General features: G+C 47.1%; 1 protein-coding gene across 9 annotated transcripts in view; it reads left to right on the forward strand.

Annotated features, from left to right (window-relative positions):
* Positions 1-15,983, forward strand: part of LOC120024176 (afadin-like) — a 117,878-nt gene that overhangs the window by 59,121 nt on the left and 42,774 nt on the right. For 5 of the 9 annotated variants that reach the window (XM_038968349.1, XM_038968353.1, XM_038968355.1 and 2 more), the window contains exons 4-11: positions 1,182-1,336; positions 1,504-1,664; positions 3,195-3,352; positions 6,338-6,425; positions 9,047-9,205; positions 11,304-11,348; positions 12,148-12,242; positions 12,421-12,674. In XM_038968349.1, the coding sequence (XP_038824277.1) occupies positions 1,182-1,336; positions 1,504-1,664; positions 3,195-3,352; positions 6,338-6,425; positions 9,047-9,205; positions 11,304-11,348; positions 12,148-12,242; positions 12,421-12,674 (1,115 nt within the window). The remainder of the gene's footprint in view (positions 1-1,181; positions 1,337-1,503; positions 1,665-3,194; positions 3,353-6,337; positions 6,426-9,046; positions 9,206-11,303; positions 11,349-12,147; positions 12,243-12,420; positions 12,675-15,983) is intronic. The other 4 variants (XM_038968351.1, XM_038968357.1, XM_038968352.1 and 1 more) reach the window with 1 other exon arrangement.

The following is a 15,983-nucleotide window of genomic DNA, read 5'->3' on the forward strand; positions in this document are numbered from 1 at the left end:
TGTTTTGAGATGTGTGTTAAAAGGCAGTAGTGTCTGGGTGTGTTTTGAGATGTGTGTTAAAAGGCAGTAGTGTCTGGGTGTGTTTTGAGATGTGTGTTAAAAGGCAGTAGTGTCTGGGTGTGTTTTGAGATGTGTGTTAAAAGGCAGTAGTGTCTGGGTGTGTTTTGAGATGTATGATTGAGTTATGTGTGATCTTCTGGTACAGGTGGCTACACTGACCAGTGAGAGTTTAACCGCCCCTGCCCAGGAGAGCAGTAAAGAGCTCTGAAATATACACATGTTTGTGTACACACACTCAGTCTCTCACACACACACAAGCTGGATTCTCTTACCCAGACTAAAATGGTCTGTAACTCATCGCTCCAGTCATAGCAGGAGGACCAGATCTGAAACCACACCCTCTCCTAAAAGTATCTGCTACTAGAGGACTCCCTAAAGTGCTGTTAGGCTGGAGTGTTTTAACCACACTAGGACATCAGAAGCGTCTGGAGTGCTTCTGGGAAGTGGAAAGAGAGGCAGTCCTATCAGAAGAGTCCCCTGCTCAGCCGTTTGAGAGGGAAGGACTGGAACACTGGATGGCTTTAACACATCTAATGCTTTATGGGGATTTAGACTCCAACTGATCCCTTCTGAAAAGGCCCATTCTCTCGCTCTCTCTCTCTGCTTTATATGGCCAAGTCTATGCCTCTGTCAGTTCACATTAGGCTTTGACTATCAGCCTGCTTTATGTGAAATGGCAAAACGAAACTACTGCCGCCAAAGAAATGAAATCCTTTGTCAGCTGGTTATTATTCTGTTTACATATGCAGCATTATAGACGCCAGTCTTAAGTATGTGTGGGACTGCGAGTTTGATTGAACTCTGGCCATGTTATTTTCTGTCTGTCAGCTGAATTGACTAGCTGGCAGAGTGGTGCCCAGGCCTCAGACTCTAGGTGTTAGGTAGGCCCCAGTACTTCCCTCTGTGTGGAGGCCCTGGGTCACTGAATCCTACATAGCCCTCAGCCAACCTTCCAGCCAGCCAGTCCCTAATACCACAGATCACCTAAATGAAACACTTAGACTAAGTGAACTGCCTGAGTAACAAACCTCACACCCTCTCCCATCCTAACTGCTCGCTCTCTCTTGCTCTCGCTCTTTCACTCTTTCTCTTTCTTTCTTTTGTGCCCTTTCTCACCACAGAAGGTGCAGAGCAACGGGCCGGAGAGGGAGAAGGAGGGAGTGATCCAGAACTTCAAACGGACACTGTCCAAGAAAGAGAAGAAGAAGGAGAAGAAGCGAGAGAAGGAGGCTCACATTTCTGACGGAGATGAGCAAGCACTGAGCAGAGAAGATGGGTAAGGAGGGCAATGTCACACGCTTTATATAGTGTTTCCTTACTTAGTCTTGCCGGTTGAAAATTATATAATTGATGAAGAACGTCCCCACATCCACCTGCTAGTGTATTAACATGCATGGTAAAGCAAATGGAGCACTTCTGAATGTATTTCTCCTGCTCCTCCAGTGAGAACTCCAGACTGGCGGCGGAGGTGTACAAGGACATGCCAGAGAACAGCTTCACCAGGACCATCTCCAACCCTGAGGTGGTGATGAAGAGGAGGCGGCAGCAGAAACTGGAGAAGCGGATGCAGGAGTTCCGCAGCAGCGACGGCAGGCCAGACTCGGGTACACTCACCCTGGGACTGTCTGTCAATTAAAAACTTTAAATGTGTTATTAAGCTTTTATTTGAACAGACTGTAGCAGTGTGAGGACACGAGTGTGAGAGCTGAGCGTGTGCGTTTGTGTGTCAGAGTGAAGTCCAAAAGCCATTGTCTCTGGTTCTTGTCGTGTCCCGTCTATGACCAGTAGAGAACACCCTGTCACCATACTGCAATTACATAAGTCCTGGATCAGTCAGAGCAGAGGTCCACTCTAACCCGCTTTAGCCAATGTCCTCTGTGAACACCACACACTGTCTGGTACTGCCAGTCCTCACATCTTGTTCCCTGTGGCTTACAGCCCTCTGCCAACCAATGGAGGAACAGCAAGCTGCAACACCAAAAATGGCCGCAGGAGGGTTTTTTCTTCTCCCATAGTTAGTGACGTGTAAAAAAAAATTGGTCTGCCTGACCTCTGCATCCCAAATCTTTTTTGGTCAAGTGGTTATGGTGGCATTCATCTCGTAGTGTTTAATAATAAGTAAAAACATTGTTTTGGATCTAGGGTAATCTAATCCTAGATCTGTGGTTAGGGGCAACTTTCTACCTCTTGACACTTCTTTACCCAGACTTTCTCCTTTTGAGTGTTGCCCAGACCTCCGAGGTAGTGTTGCCCAGACCTCCGAGGTAGTGTTGCCCAGACCTCCGAGGTAGTGTTGCCCAGACCTCCGAGGTAGTGTTGCCCAGACCTCCGAGGTAGTGTTGACCAGACCTCCGAGGTAGTGTTGACCAGACCTCCGAGGTTGTGTTGCCCAGACCTCCGAGGTTGTGTTGCCCAAACCTCCGAGGTTGTGTTGACCAGACCTCCGAGGTAGTGTTGACCAGACCTCCGAGGTTGTGTTGACCAGACCTCCGAGGTTGTGTTGACCAGACCTCCGAGGTTATGTTGCCCAGACCTCCGAGGTTATGTTGCCCAGACCTCCGAGGTTATGTTGCCCAGACCTCCGAGGTTGTGTTGCCCAGACCTCCGAGGTTGTGTTGCCCAGACCTCCGAGGTTGTGTTGCCCCGACCTCCGAGGTTGTGTTGCCCCGACCTCCGAGGTTGTGTTGCCCCGACCTCCGAGGTTGTGTTGCCCCGACCTCCGAGGTTGTGTTGCCCCGACCTCCGAGGTTGTGTAATCTGGAGGCCTTAGTCCTCTGGTCTGGTCAGCCTCTGCCTCTTCACTCCCAGCTAAATGCCCCTCTCTGGCACAGATATAAACCTTTATCCCAGTTCCTCCTCATATTTCCTCTCTATCTAGTCCCAGTCCAGAGGAGTAAAGCCCTGTGTAAAATAGGCCAGCAGTTTAGGCCTACAGCCCTGTCTTTTAACTCAACTCAGAGCCAGCACTTAGTCTGAGAGAGAAAGATAGAAAATATAGTGTGTGTGTCAGTGCTGATTGGGAGATATACTGCTATATGGAATATTCCCACAATGGAAAGTAAAATATCTCTAATAGATTAGCATAATCCAAGCAATATGCTCACACGTGCGAGTGTCCTGTTTCTGTCTCTTAGGGGGGACGTTGAGGATCTATGCAGACAGTCTGAAACCCAATATTCCCTATAAGACCATCTTGCTGTCCACGACAGACATGGCAGACTTTGCTGTGGTGGAGGCCCTGGAGAAGTACGGCCTGGAGAAGGAGAACCCCCGGGAGTACTGCATCGCCAGGGTAAGTAAGAGTCAGCACACCACTCCATTCCAAACACAACTAGACCTTACTCTACCCCATTGGAAGCCAACCTTGGGCCTGGAGAGTTACAGGGGGTTTGGGCTTTTATTCCAACCCAGCACCAACCCACCTGATTCAGCTCATCACACCCTAGATGAGCTGTTTATTAGTTAAATCAGGGTTCTTACTGTTGGGACAAAATCCTTGCACACCATGTAGCTCACCAGGACCAGGGTTGGTGATCACTCCTCCATATTAGCCTCACCTACCAAGCTTCTAGATCCCTCAAACTAAACTCTGGACCTTGAAGCCAGTTCCAACGCATGTTTGTTCATTGTTTCCCTCTAATCAGGGACTAATTTAGACCTGGGACACTAGGTGTGGGCAATTCATTATTAGGTAGAACAGAAAACCAGCAGGCTCCGGACCTCGTTGTGTAAGAGGTGAATACCCCTGTTCTAGATATTACTGTACACCAGTGGTATTCAAAGTCGGGGTCGTTGGGGATCTGCAGTGGGGTCGTCAAAATAAACAATAAAAAAAAAAAAAAATCAACAGAACAGTGAGTATACATTATTGTATAGGACAATATACAAATCTTTTTGAGTAAGATAATGTGAAAAATACAATTTTATTAAATGTATTTTTTGGTTTCCTTTCATTTTGATAAGAGATTTAAATGTAATGAAGGTTATTTGTTGACGTAAAATTTAAATATAGTGATTTTTAAGGTTGTGTCGTTAGCTTTGGGTGGGATGGGGTCCTCAGAAATCCTGAAAGAAAAAATGGTGTACCAGCTTAAATTGGAATACAACTGCTGTACACAGTTATACAATATGACAGACTCACCTTTCTCACCTTGTATCTCTAGTTTTATAGCATGAATGCACCAATTTGTAAGTCGCTCTGGATAAGAGCGTCTGCTAAATGACTTAAATGTAAAATGTAAATGTAAATCATCAAATCACGCACCCACTTGTGGTCAGAGTTTTACAGGGAACACTCTTAGTTTGGGAGCACAGTTCACAAAAGTGAAAAGTTTATATCGTGTCTTCAGAAAGTGTTCCCACCCCTTGACTTTTTCCACATTTTCTTGTGTTACAATCTGAATTTAAAATTGATTAAATGGGGTTGTTTGTCACTGGCCTACAAACTAAACACCATAATGTCAATGTGTAATTATGTTTTTCACATTTTTTACAAATTAATAAAAAATGAAAAGCTGAAATATCTTGAGTCAATAAGTATTGAACCCCTTTGTCATGGCAACGCCTAAATCAGTTCAGGAGTGAAAACGTGCTAAAGTCACAATCAGTTGCATGAATGACTACCTCATCTCTGTACCCCACATATACAATTATCTGTAAGGTGCCTCAGTCGAGCGGTGAATTTCAAACACAGATTCAACCACGAAGACCAAGGAGGTTTTCCAATGCCTCGCGAAGAAGGGCACCTATTGGTAGATGGGTAAAAATGGAAAAAAAGCTGACATTGAATATCCCCTTTGAGCATGGTGAAGTTATTAATTACACTTAGGATGGTGTATCAATACACCCAGTCACTACAAAGATACAGGTGTCCTTCCATCTCAGTTGCCGGAAAGGAAGGAAACCACTCAAGGATTTCCCCATGAGGCCAATGGTGACTTTAAAACAGTTACAGAATTGAATGGCTGTGATAGGAGAAAACTGAGGATCGATCAACAAAATTGTAGTTACTCCACAATACTAACCTAATTGACAGTAAAAAGAAGGAAGCCTGCACAGAATAAAAAATATTCAAAATATGCATTCTGTTTGCAGCAAGGCACTAAAGTAATACTGCAAAGCAATTCACTTTTTGTCCTGGATACAAAGTGTTATGTTTGGGGCAAATCCAATACAACACATTACTGAGTACCACTCTCCATATTTTCAAGCATAGTGTTGGCTGCATCATATTATGGGGAGGCTTGTAATCTTGTGAGGCACTGTACATATGCTTCACAAGAGGAGCTTAGGTCACCCTTGTGTAATACACACCCCCGAGCCGCCATGCTGTCCTATTCAGAAAATGGAGGTGTGAGTAATGAATGAATGTTTGCTCGATTTCCCCTCCATTTGTCTCCGGGGTGAACTAGAGGACAGGGTGGGTGTGGCCGGGCCACATTTTAAGCTGATTTAATGTTTCTGCGGTAACTGGCCTAGGTCCTTTTTAAACCCTACATACAGTATTTCATCAGCCGGCTGCACTCTCTGTCTCTGTGTGTCTCGCTCTCACTCCCTCTCTCCTTCCCTTCATCCGTCTCTCTCTCCGTATCTCCCATCTGCCGGCCACACTCCTCCCTGTGGTCTGACAGATTAAAGCATGAAGGGGTCTGTTGGCACAGGCCTTTGTTTGATAGTAATTGAATTGCATTTCTCCAAAGTGCCAGGCCAGCAGATGTGATGCTGTGTGTGTGTGGTTGCCGGGTAGGGATAGCAGAGCAGCAGCACCATGGCCGGCCTAATATCTCCTGTCATCGTGTGACAAACATCTCCATGCTACACCGCCAACCTTTGCCGCCTCACATCCCTGCTGCCTGACCGCCAATCACATTAAAGCAGTCCCTCCTCCATCCGCCTCTCATTTATTCATTTGAGTCATTAAAAAAGGAAACATTTCAAATGCTCCGATCAGACATGGACATTTGCCTCGCCAGCGTCTTGTGTTGGACAGGTCATCACTACAGCCAGACTGAGTGGAGAGTAGGAGGGAGAGAGGTTATGTCTGGAGCATGAGGAACTGGAGCATTCTTAGGGAAAGGAAGAGCAGCCAGCTATTGACGAACATGCTAATGTGCAATAATCATGTTATAAAGGCTGGTTTGGTACACATCCTTTATGACCCCTATATACATTATAATTGAGCATTATGAGGTATTCTATGTGAATTATTGTTTGGTTGATTTGGAATTTGCTGTGGAATGTGTGGTTGTTTCATGGGTGTGGTTTTGTGGTTCTGCAGCACACAGATGACAAGTCTGGGAAGGAGATCATCCTGGACGATACAGAGTGTCCTCTTCAGATCTTCAGAGACTGGCCCAACGACAGAGGTAGAACACCATAGCACTACGGGCCCAATCATACATTCAGATCCTGCTTGTATCTAAAGTTTTACAGCACCTCTTCCATTGACAGCATTGCATGATTTATACACAGCCAAAAGCTAATTTGAACTAATAGTGAATCTACACTGAACAAAAATAAAAACACAACATGTTAAGTGTTGGTTCCATGTTTCATGAGCTGAAATAAAAGATCCCAGAAATTTTCCATAAGCACAAAAACATTATTTTTGTTCAATTTTGTGTACAAATTTGTTTACATTCCTTTTAGTGAGCATTTCTCCTTTGACAAGCTAATCCATCCACCTGACAGGTGTGGCATATCAAGAGGCTGATTAAACAGCATGATTGTTACACAGTTGCACCTTGTGCTGGGGACAATAAAAGGCCATAAGCTACGGACAACAAAATTGCATTTGATTGACAATTTGAATGCACAAAAATAACCTCACGAGATCCTGAGGCCCGTTGTGACGCCCATTTAAAAAAAAATATATATATATATTTTTTTTTTCTCTAATGTATTTATATAGCCCTTCTTACATCAGCTGATATCTCAAAGTGCTGTACAGAAACCCAGACTAAAACCCCAAACCGCAAGCAATGCAGGTGTAGAAGCACGGTGGCTAGGAAAAACTTACTAGAAAGGCCAAAACCTAGGAAGAAACCTAGAGAGGAACCAGGCTATGAGGGGTGGCCAGTCCTCTTCTGGATGTGCCGGGTGGAGATTATAACAGAACATGGTCAAGACGTTCAAATGTTCATAAATGACCAGCATGGTCAAATAATAATCACAGTAGTTGTCGAGGGTGCATCAGGTCAGCACCTCTACCGTTCCTGCGGTCTCTAGAGAGTTGAAAACAGCAGGTCTGGGACAGGTAGCACGTCCGGTGAACAGGTCAGGGTTCCATAGCCGCAGGCAGAACAGTTGAAACTGGAGCAGCAGCACGGCCAGGTGTACTGGGGACCGCAAGGAGTCATCAGGCCAGGTAGTCCTGAGGCATGGTCCTAGATCTCAGGTCCTCCGAGAGAAAGAGAGAATTAGAGAGAGCATACTTAAATTCACACAGGACACCGGATAAGACAGGAGAAATACTCCAGATATAACAGACTGACCCTAGCACCCCTACACATAAACTATTGCAGCATAAATACTGGAGGCTGAGACAGGAGGGGTCAGGAGACACTGTGGCCCCATCCGATGATACCCCCGGACAGGGCCAAACAGGCAGGATATAACCCCACCCACTTTGCCAAAGCACAGCCCCCACACCACTAGAGGGATATCTTCAACCACCAACTTACCATCCTGAGACGAGGCCGAGTATAGCCCACAAAGATCTCCGCCACGGCACAACCCAAGGGGGGGGCGCCAACCCAGACAGGAAGACCACGTCAGTGACTCAACCCACTCAAGTGACGCACCCCTCCTAGGGACGGCATGGAAGAGCACCAGTAAGCCAGTGACTCAGCCCCTGTAATAGGGTTAGAGGCAGAGAATCCCAGTGGAGAGAGGGGAACCGGCCAGGCAGAGACAGCAAGGGTGGTTCGTTGCTCCAGTGCCTTTCCGTTCACCTTCACACTCCTGGGCCAGACTACACTCATACTCATACACTCATACTCTCTACACTCGCCAGTTTTAGCTTTAGCCAGCACCATCTTCAGATTTGCCCTAACATCGGTAGCCCTGCCCCCTGGTAAACATTGTATGATCGCTGGATGATTCGTTATAAGTCTAATACTGCGGGTAATGGAGTCGCCTATGACTAGGGTTTTCAATTTGCCAGAGCTAATGGTGGGAGGCTTCGGCGTCTCAGACCCCGTAATGGGAGGAGTAGAGACCAGAGAAGGCTCGGCCTCTGACTCCGACTCGCTGCTTAATGGGGAGAACCGGTTGAAAGTTTCTGTCGGCTGAATGAGCGACACCGGTTGAGCATTCCTACAGCATTTCCCTCCAGAAGCCATGAGAAAATTTGTCCGGTTGCGGCGACTGCGAGGGGATTTATACTACTATCTGTACTTATTGGTGGCACAGACGCAGTTTCATCTTTTCCTGCACTGAAATTACCCTTGCCTAACGATTGCGTCTGAAGCTGGGCTTGCAGCACGGCTACCCTCGCCGCAAGGCGATCGTTCTCCTGTATATTATGAGTACAGCGACTGAAATTAGAAGGCATCATGTTTATGTTACTACTTAGCTTCGGCTGGTGGAAGTCCTGACGAACCATGTCCAGATAAAGCATCCAGAGTGAAAAATTTGAATGAAAAAAAAGTTGAGTGAGGGGAAAAAACAAAAAATATAAACGGTAATTAAAAAGTAAAAACCGTAAAGTTGTCAGGTAGCAAAGTAAGGTTAGCAACAAAACGCACAGCAGCACGTAAACAAGTCTGCAAGTTGTGAACATTGTGACCGGAAATGACACCTGTGCCCAGCAGATGCATATCTGTATTTCCAGTCATGTGAAATCCATAGATTTGGGCCTAATGAATTGCATGTTGCGTTGAGGATAATCCGTTGTCTGTAAGGATTGTATTGTTTTTATCTGAAATCCCCTGTCTATACTGCCCTCTCCTGGTAGCTCTGGGTCATAACGCATGTGTTGTTTCAGGGGACCTAGTATTCCAGCTGAAGAAGAGACCTCCAGACTACGTGCCAAAGAAGGGCCGCAAGCCAGAGGACAAGGGCCCCAGGGGGAAGGGCATGGACGTGCCCCTGCATGGGTCTCTACCCCCAGAGAAACTGCCTTACCTGGTGGAGCTCAGCCCAGGTGCATCATACACACACGCACTGCAGATCACATATATATGCAGACACACACACTCTTGAACAAGAACACACACACACACACATTCCCAGCCGACGCCAAATGCTGGCGTGTACAGAACTGCAGTATGTAAGACAGTTAATTCTACTCACATAGCTAACAGAACAGCATAATCATTGCGTAATGACATTCACACACCAGTAGGCAATATGGACCAAACCTGATCCCCTGAACTTTCTAGTCTTCTGACAAGGTGAGTGAGGTGGGCCCTAGAAGCATCTCCTGCCAAGTCGACTGTACCTAGGCTTGGGCGGTATCCAGATTTTCATATTGTCATACCGTCCTTCTCTCATCCCGGGTTTTACGGTATTACCGGCATAGCACACAAGGGGCGCTAAAAACGCAAGAAAGGCCCTTTTGGGCCTCTATTACCAGAATGCTAACAAAATTAGCACCAACTAATAGCGAACTCACATAGAAGCTGTTAGCTAAATGCTAATGAGCGAAAACGAACTTAAACGAATTGCAAGATGGGCAAATCCAGCTCATAAAGTTTTACAAGCATAGCTAGTGTAGCTACCGAATCACTTTCGGTGAGTGTGGACATTTACAAGCAAAAGTGAACGAGACAAATTTTGCAAAAGAACCAAGTTGTGATGCATGCTTTTCTGAAGGAAGAGTAGTATATGTACACAGAAGAACAGAGGGAAAAAACACTATGAAGCACTGGAAAAAATGGCTGCTGTACAGATAACTTATCCATAGCTGCACAGCAGAGACTCACCGATAGAGAATGCTATGGACTGACTAGCTCTCGCTTTCTCCCGTTGTGCTATTTACAAACAAACATGTGACTGGCTCAACTGGTCTGGGGAACTACGGTAGCTTCATTATGTAAAATAATGTGACAGGTGAAATGAAGTTGCACAAGTTGACTGCAGGTCAACTTAAGTAGCTACAAATATTCACATTTATTGAAAACTTCAAATAAATTGTATTGAAAAACCATCCTGTTGCTTTTTCCAAATACTCCAGTGTGTGGTATACTTCCCAAGCCTAACTGTACACCCTCTCGCCCACTCGCGGAAGACACATTTCAGTTGAATGCATTCAGTTGCACAACTGACTAGGTATCTTCCCTTTCCCACCAAGAGAATGCTTTCAGGACTACAGTAGCTGCTGCTCGTGTTGCCTAGGTCAGGGATGGGCAACTTTGATGGGGGTGGGGGCCACAAAACATGGAACTCATCATTAGGAGTCGCTGTGGCTCGGGTCTGGGTACCCCCCCCCCCCCCCCCACACACACACACACACACACACACACAAATTAGGGTGGAGGAGAATGTTAGCAGTTTTTAATATCACTAATGATCAATAGGCATGGGTAATTTAACCATGCTTACTACAAGTTTAGATAGCTGGCCGATAGACTAACTTACCAATCACCCCAAAAGAATTGCTGACATGGGCTAATTGACTGACTGCTGATGCACAACCAAATTTCGTAGTTGCACCTGTGTTGAGACCCTGGCTGAGTCCCCCTCCCCCTAAAAATGGCGCGGGCCACCAGTTGCCCATACCTGGCCTAGGTGTTGGGTCAGTCCTCACTGATGGGCTGGCCCTAACAGCTGCCTGTTTCCACTGACCCCCTCTCCCCTCTTTTTCTCTCTCTCTCTCTCTCCATGCTCCCCTGACCAACCATGCAGTGCACTAACCCTGTCTCTCAAAACCGTTTTTAACCTCCTCAGGGATTTGATTAGTACTTAAAAGATTTGAAGGTTTGCAATCTGTTTGCATACATTGCCACAAAAGAGTGTGTCTCCCAGGCAAGGGTTCTCTGCTCTTTCTGCAGGAAAGTGATTCAAGGTGTGTGTGTGTGTGTTTTAGTGTGGATTCTGGGAATGTTTTATTGGTGATTATTACTGGGAGTGTGTGAGGCGAAGAAGGGCGCTGCGTTTTCTCCTTGATGCAACATTTACACCCCATGCTGTGTTTTCTCTCTCCTGGCTTCCTGTGGTGTGTTCTGTGTGTCGCTACTACCTACTGCTGTGTCTTACTGCTGTGTCTTACTGCTGCCGCCTCTGCATGTCTGCTCACCTAGGGAGGGGGAATCACTATGGCTACTACACCTATCGGCACCACGAAGGTAAACCTACCGACCCACCACGCCTCTCCACCACCACACCCATCTACTGCTGTGTTTCTCTGGATAGAAGTTGACTTGTGGTAGAACCTGCCCTTAAGTACAGAACTAGGATCAGATTACCCTGAAGATTATTGGTTATTCTAGTTTTGACCATTATTGTGATGGCAAAAGATCTGACCCTGTATCAGTGGTTAAGTGTTAGGGTCAACTCGTACCCGATCTCCGAAGTTTCCCTTTGGCATTGATCTAGGATCATGTTCTCCACCCCAAATGTTCACCATAACAATTCCATGAAATGAAACCCTAGATCAGTGTCTGTGGGCAACTGAATGCTACTGTACTGAATGCCTTGTTGATCAGTGGCTCAGCCAATCAGAGCAGGGCCTCACTATCTAGGACGGGACCTTAAGTCAACTCCACTGCACTAAGCCACGTTTAGGGCCCCTGCCAGACATTATTAAGCTTAGCACGTGCTTTTTGCAAATGAGGATTTTCGCAAAACCCAGGATTTTCAGAAGATATATGTTTTTCCCACCCTTGTTAACTAATTTGCTGCTTTGCTTTTACTAAAATCTGTTTTTACTAATCAAAATACACAGATTATCTGGTCTACTGGTAGCTGTTATGACAACATGGTTTTGTATGTCTATTTCCCCTCTTATGTATTTTGTGTGTGAAGTGTACGACTGTCATGTGTTGGTAAAAATCTCCCTCTGTGCTCTGTGATGGAGTGAGTGAGTGAGTGTGTGTGTGTCCCTCCATATTGTGAGTACTGACTGTCTCCTGGTCTCCACCATAGACGGCTCAGACTCCAGGGACAAACCGAAACTCTACCGCCTGCAGCACAGTGTTACTGAGGTGGGCTCAGACACTACAGACGACGGCTCCATCCAGGTAAGGACCTGCCCTTTGTCTGTCTCTGTCTGTCTCTGTCTTTCTCTGTTTGTGTCTCTGTCTGTCTTGGTCTGGGGTCACATGCTACATTGATGTAGCTGTAAATTACGATGGCACACTGGACAGCTAGTTAGCTGAGCTAAAGGTCTAGTAATACTGAGTGTCTCCTCTCCTCCAGCTGTTTGGTCCAGGTATCCTGCCCCACCACTGTAAACTGATGCATACGGAGGGATTGGTGACAGTGACACCACACAGTCTGGAGGCTGAGACTTACGTGGATGGCCAGCGTGTCACCGAGACCACCGTGCTACGAAGCGGAGCCACACTGCAGTTCGGCGTCTCCCACGTCTTCAAGTTTGTGGACCCCAGCTACGACCACAGCATGGGCAAGGGAGGGCCCGGACCAATGATGAGAGGCAGGCACAAGTCAGGGTAGGTGGGGTGAAGGGTGTTGGAGCTAGCACATACACACACTCACCGACGCGCGCACACACACACACACACACACACACACACACACACACACACACACACACACACACACACACACACACACACACACACACACACACACACACACCGTGGCCGCGAGAATAGATTTTATTTATTTATAAAGATCCCCATTAGCCGACGCCATTGGCGACAGTCAGTCTTTCCTCAACTCTTAGCCAAGACAGACTGGCATGTATAGTATTAATATTAGCCGTCTGATTTACAATGAATAGCAAGACGTGCCGCTCTGTTCTGGGCCAGCTGCGGCACAACTAGGTCTTTCTTTGGAGCACTTGACCATATGACAGGACAATAATCAAGATAAGATAAAACTAGAGCCTGCAGGACTTGCTTTGTGGAATGTGGTCTCTTTATTACGGACAGACCTCTCCCCATCTTTACAACCAAGATGGGTCTGGGGGGGGGGGGTATTTATTTTTAGGGGGTGCTGCGGCACCCTCAACCCCCTTACTTCCCGTGGCTTTGACACACACACACACACACACACACACACACACACACACACACACACACACACACACACACACACACACACTTGCAGTGGACTACAAATGTAGACACGTTTGGAAAGTTAGCTCGCTCATCCCAGTGGTGATGACAGGAATGGCTGTGATTCGGAGAGGAAGCAGCGGAGACCTGCTGAAACCAGTGTCATCGGTCCCAGGATGCATCTCTCAGCTGCCTGACTGAACAGCACAATGGTGGCTCATCTCTGTGTGTTCTGAACAGGCCATGACAGCACAGCCTCCTGTTTACACATAGCTGCCAGCCACCAGAGATGACATGTGCATCCCTATTGGAACCTTATTCCCTATATAGTGCACTACTTTTAACTAGAGCCCTCTGGGTCCTGGTGAAAACGAATGTACTTTAAAGGGAATTGAGTGCCATTTAACCCAGCCATGTCCTACCTGCTAGTCATTCTGGTCTAGAACCCTGTGGCCTCAGTACACCAAACTATCTTCTGATAGTTGAATCTTTAGTCAGAGCCTATATCCTGTCAGGTATCCTACCCACCTCTACAGCTCAGGCTTTACTGCTCTCTGTCTGCATCAGAGAAGGCAGTGCTGCTGAATTCCATTTGCAGGATTCTGACCTTCTCAAAGGTGTGTTAGTTTGTGTGTGTGTGTGTGTGAGAGATTCGTTCCCTGGGGTTGGGATGTGACTCCAAGCCCGTAGTTGACCACATTGCTGCCGTGGAAACAGATGCCACGTGGGCGGGAGGGGGAGGAGCCATCTGGGTGCAGCAGGTTTAGCTCTAATTTAACTCTGGCTGCAGAGAGGGAGCAAAAAAAGAGATGTGGGGGAGAGAGAGGAGGTGGGGGGAGAGAGAGGAGGTGGGGGGAGAGAGAGGAGGTGGGGGGAGAGAGAGGAGGTGGGGGGAGAGAGAGGAGATGGGGGGGAGAGAGAGGAGATGGGGGGGAGAGAGAGGAGGACTGTGGGGGAAAGAGAGGAGGGTGGGGGAAAGAGAGGAGGTAGGGAGAGAGTGGGGGAAAGGGAGGCAGCAGAAGTGCCAGAATGGGGAAAAAGAGGTAGAGTTGGGTCGCCTGCCAGGCTTGGGCTGTTGTAAGGACACTCTAATCTGATCAATCCGGGCTGGCTGGCTGGCTGGCTGGCTGGCTGGCTGGCTGGCTGGCTGGCTGGCTGGCTGGCTGGCTGGCTGGGGTGTGGCCTGCAGTGCTGTGTTATTAACGAGGCAGAGAGGACCAGGACCCTGGCGCCCCACACGCTCACAAACTCAGATCACTGCTGCAGCCTCCTCTGCTCACTACAAACACTACTCCAACCAGAGAGAGAGGGAGAGAACAGGACGGGGACACTGCCAGGTGAGACAGAGTAATGTCTTCCTATGGTTAGACAGTGGTAGGGCAGGGTTTCTAGGCTACTTCTCACAGAGGAGAATGTGTTGCATTTGTGGACTATGGCTGGATAGGATGTCTCCACCACATGGGTGAGGACACTATAGTAGATGACTGGAGAATGACCTAGGCTCTAATTGACAGTAGATGTATGATGATTCAAGAAGATGACTATATTAGCATGTTGTTATCAGTCATTAGGCTTCTAGAGTGCTTTTGGTGAGCGTAGACTGACGGTTGATGTAGATCCACTAATTAGAGGGTCATTAAGTCTGTGTATATCTGGGCTTTAGGCTAAAGACAGAATTCCCATGATGTTAATTTGACCAGCCACGTTGACTTGATGTATAACATTTGGACTGGCTGGGCTGGTTAATTTATTAATGTTTGTGGATGTAGTGATAAGCCCTAATCCACCGTTAATGCTGTGGCCTGATGTTAGAGAGGATGACATCTGGGTGGGAGAGGAGAGAGGGAACGAGGGATTGGAAGAACGGAGAGGGGAAAAGAGAATAGATCAAAGGACTTCAGCTTTTGGTACAGTTCTGGTGCATTTCTTGCTAGTACTACATTGGGACACGTATGTTTGCTATGGGACCTCCATGCTCCATGACCTCCAAAAACTCCATGGCTTTGAACAGCAATGGAAATCAAATGACACCAACTTAGTTCAAACTCGGACTATGGGTTTTGCTCTAAGTATGGGACTGTGTTGTGATTGAGTGGTTGGCCTGAACCAGTCCTCTCTGGTCAATTACACAGCTTTCAGTAAGAGAGGCTACAGTCACATGTTCCCCTCAGTGCAGACTGATTGGCTGTACTGTAGAGATCAGGATCTGTGCGTCCTCTTGTCATGGGTCAGCATATGAAATAGTAAGTCCTTTTCTTTAGAACAGACAGCTCTCTCACACAGCCCCACTGTATGGCTCTGGGCCTGTCTTTGCATGTCACCACAAATGTTAACTGGATTTAATTCACATGTAGCTCAGGGGTATATTTAGATACATGTGTTCTAGTCATTCATTTGCAGTGATAAGGCCAATGGAATTTCTGGCATTCTGTTAACTGGCCCGGTCCTGACATGGGTGGCGGAGTGTGTCGCTACATAAATGTGGCTGTATATAAGACTGTGGGGGGGGTGGGTGCGTAGGCCTGGTGGGGGTGTGTGCGCATGTGTGCGCCTGGTGGGTGTGTCTTTGTGTCTGGTGTGTGTGTGTCTGCGTACGTACGCCTGGTGTGTGTGTGGTGCTGTGGATTATGTCTGAGCTCCTGTCATTCTCTCCCAGTAATGAAAGTCCTTCCTGCTCTGCCTGGGAGATGTTCTGTCCTTGAGCTTATTGTCCCTCTCTCTTTCTGGCCCCTTCTCTCT

This window comes from Salvelinus namaycush, chromosome 29 (assembly GCF_016432855.1).
Source record: "Salvelinus namaycush isolate Seneca chromosome 29, SaNama_1.0, whole genome shotgun sequence".
In the NCBI taxonomy this organism is placed as follows: domain Eukaryota; kingdom Metazoa; phylum Chordata; class Actinopteri; order Salmoniformes; family Salmonidae; genus Salvelinus; species Salvelinus namaycush.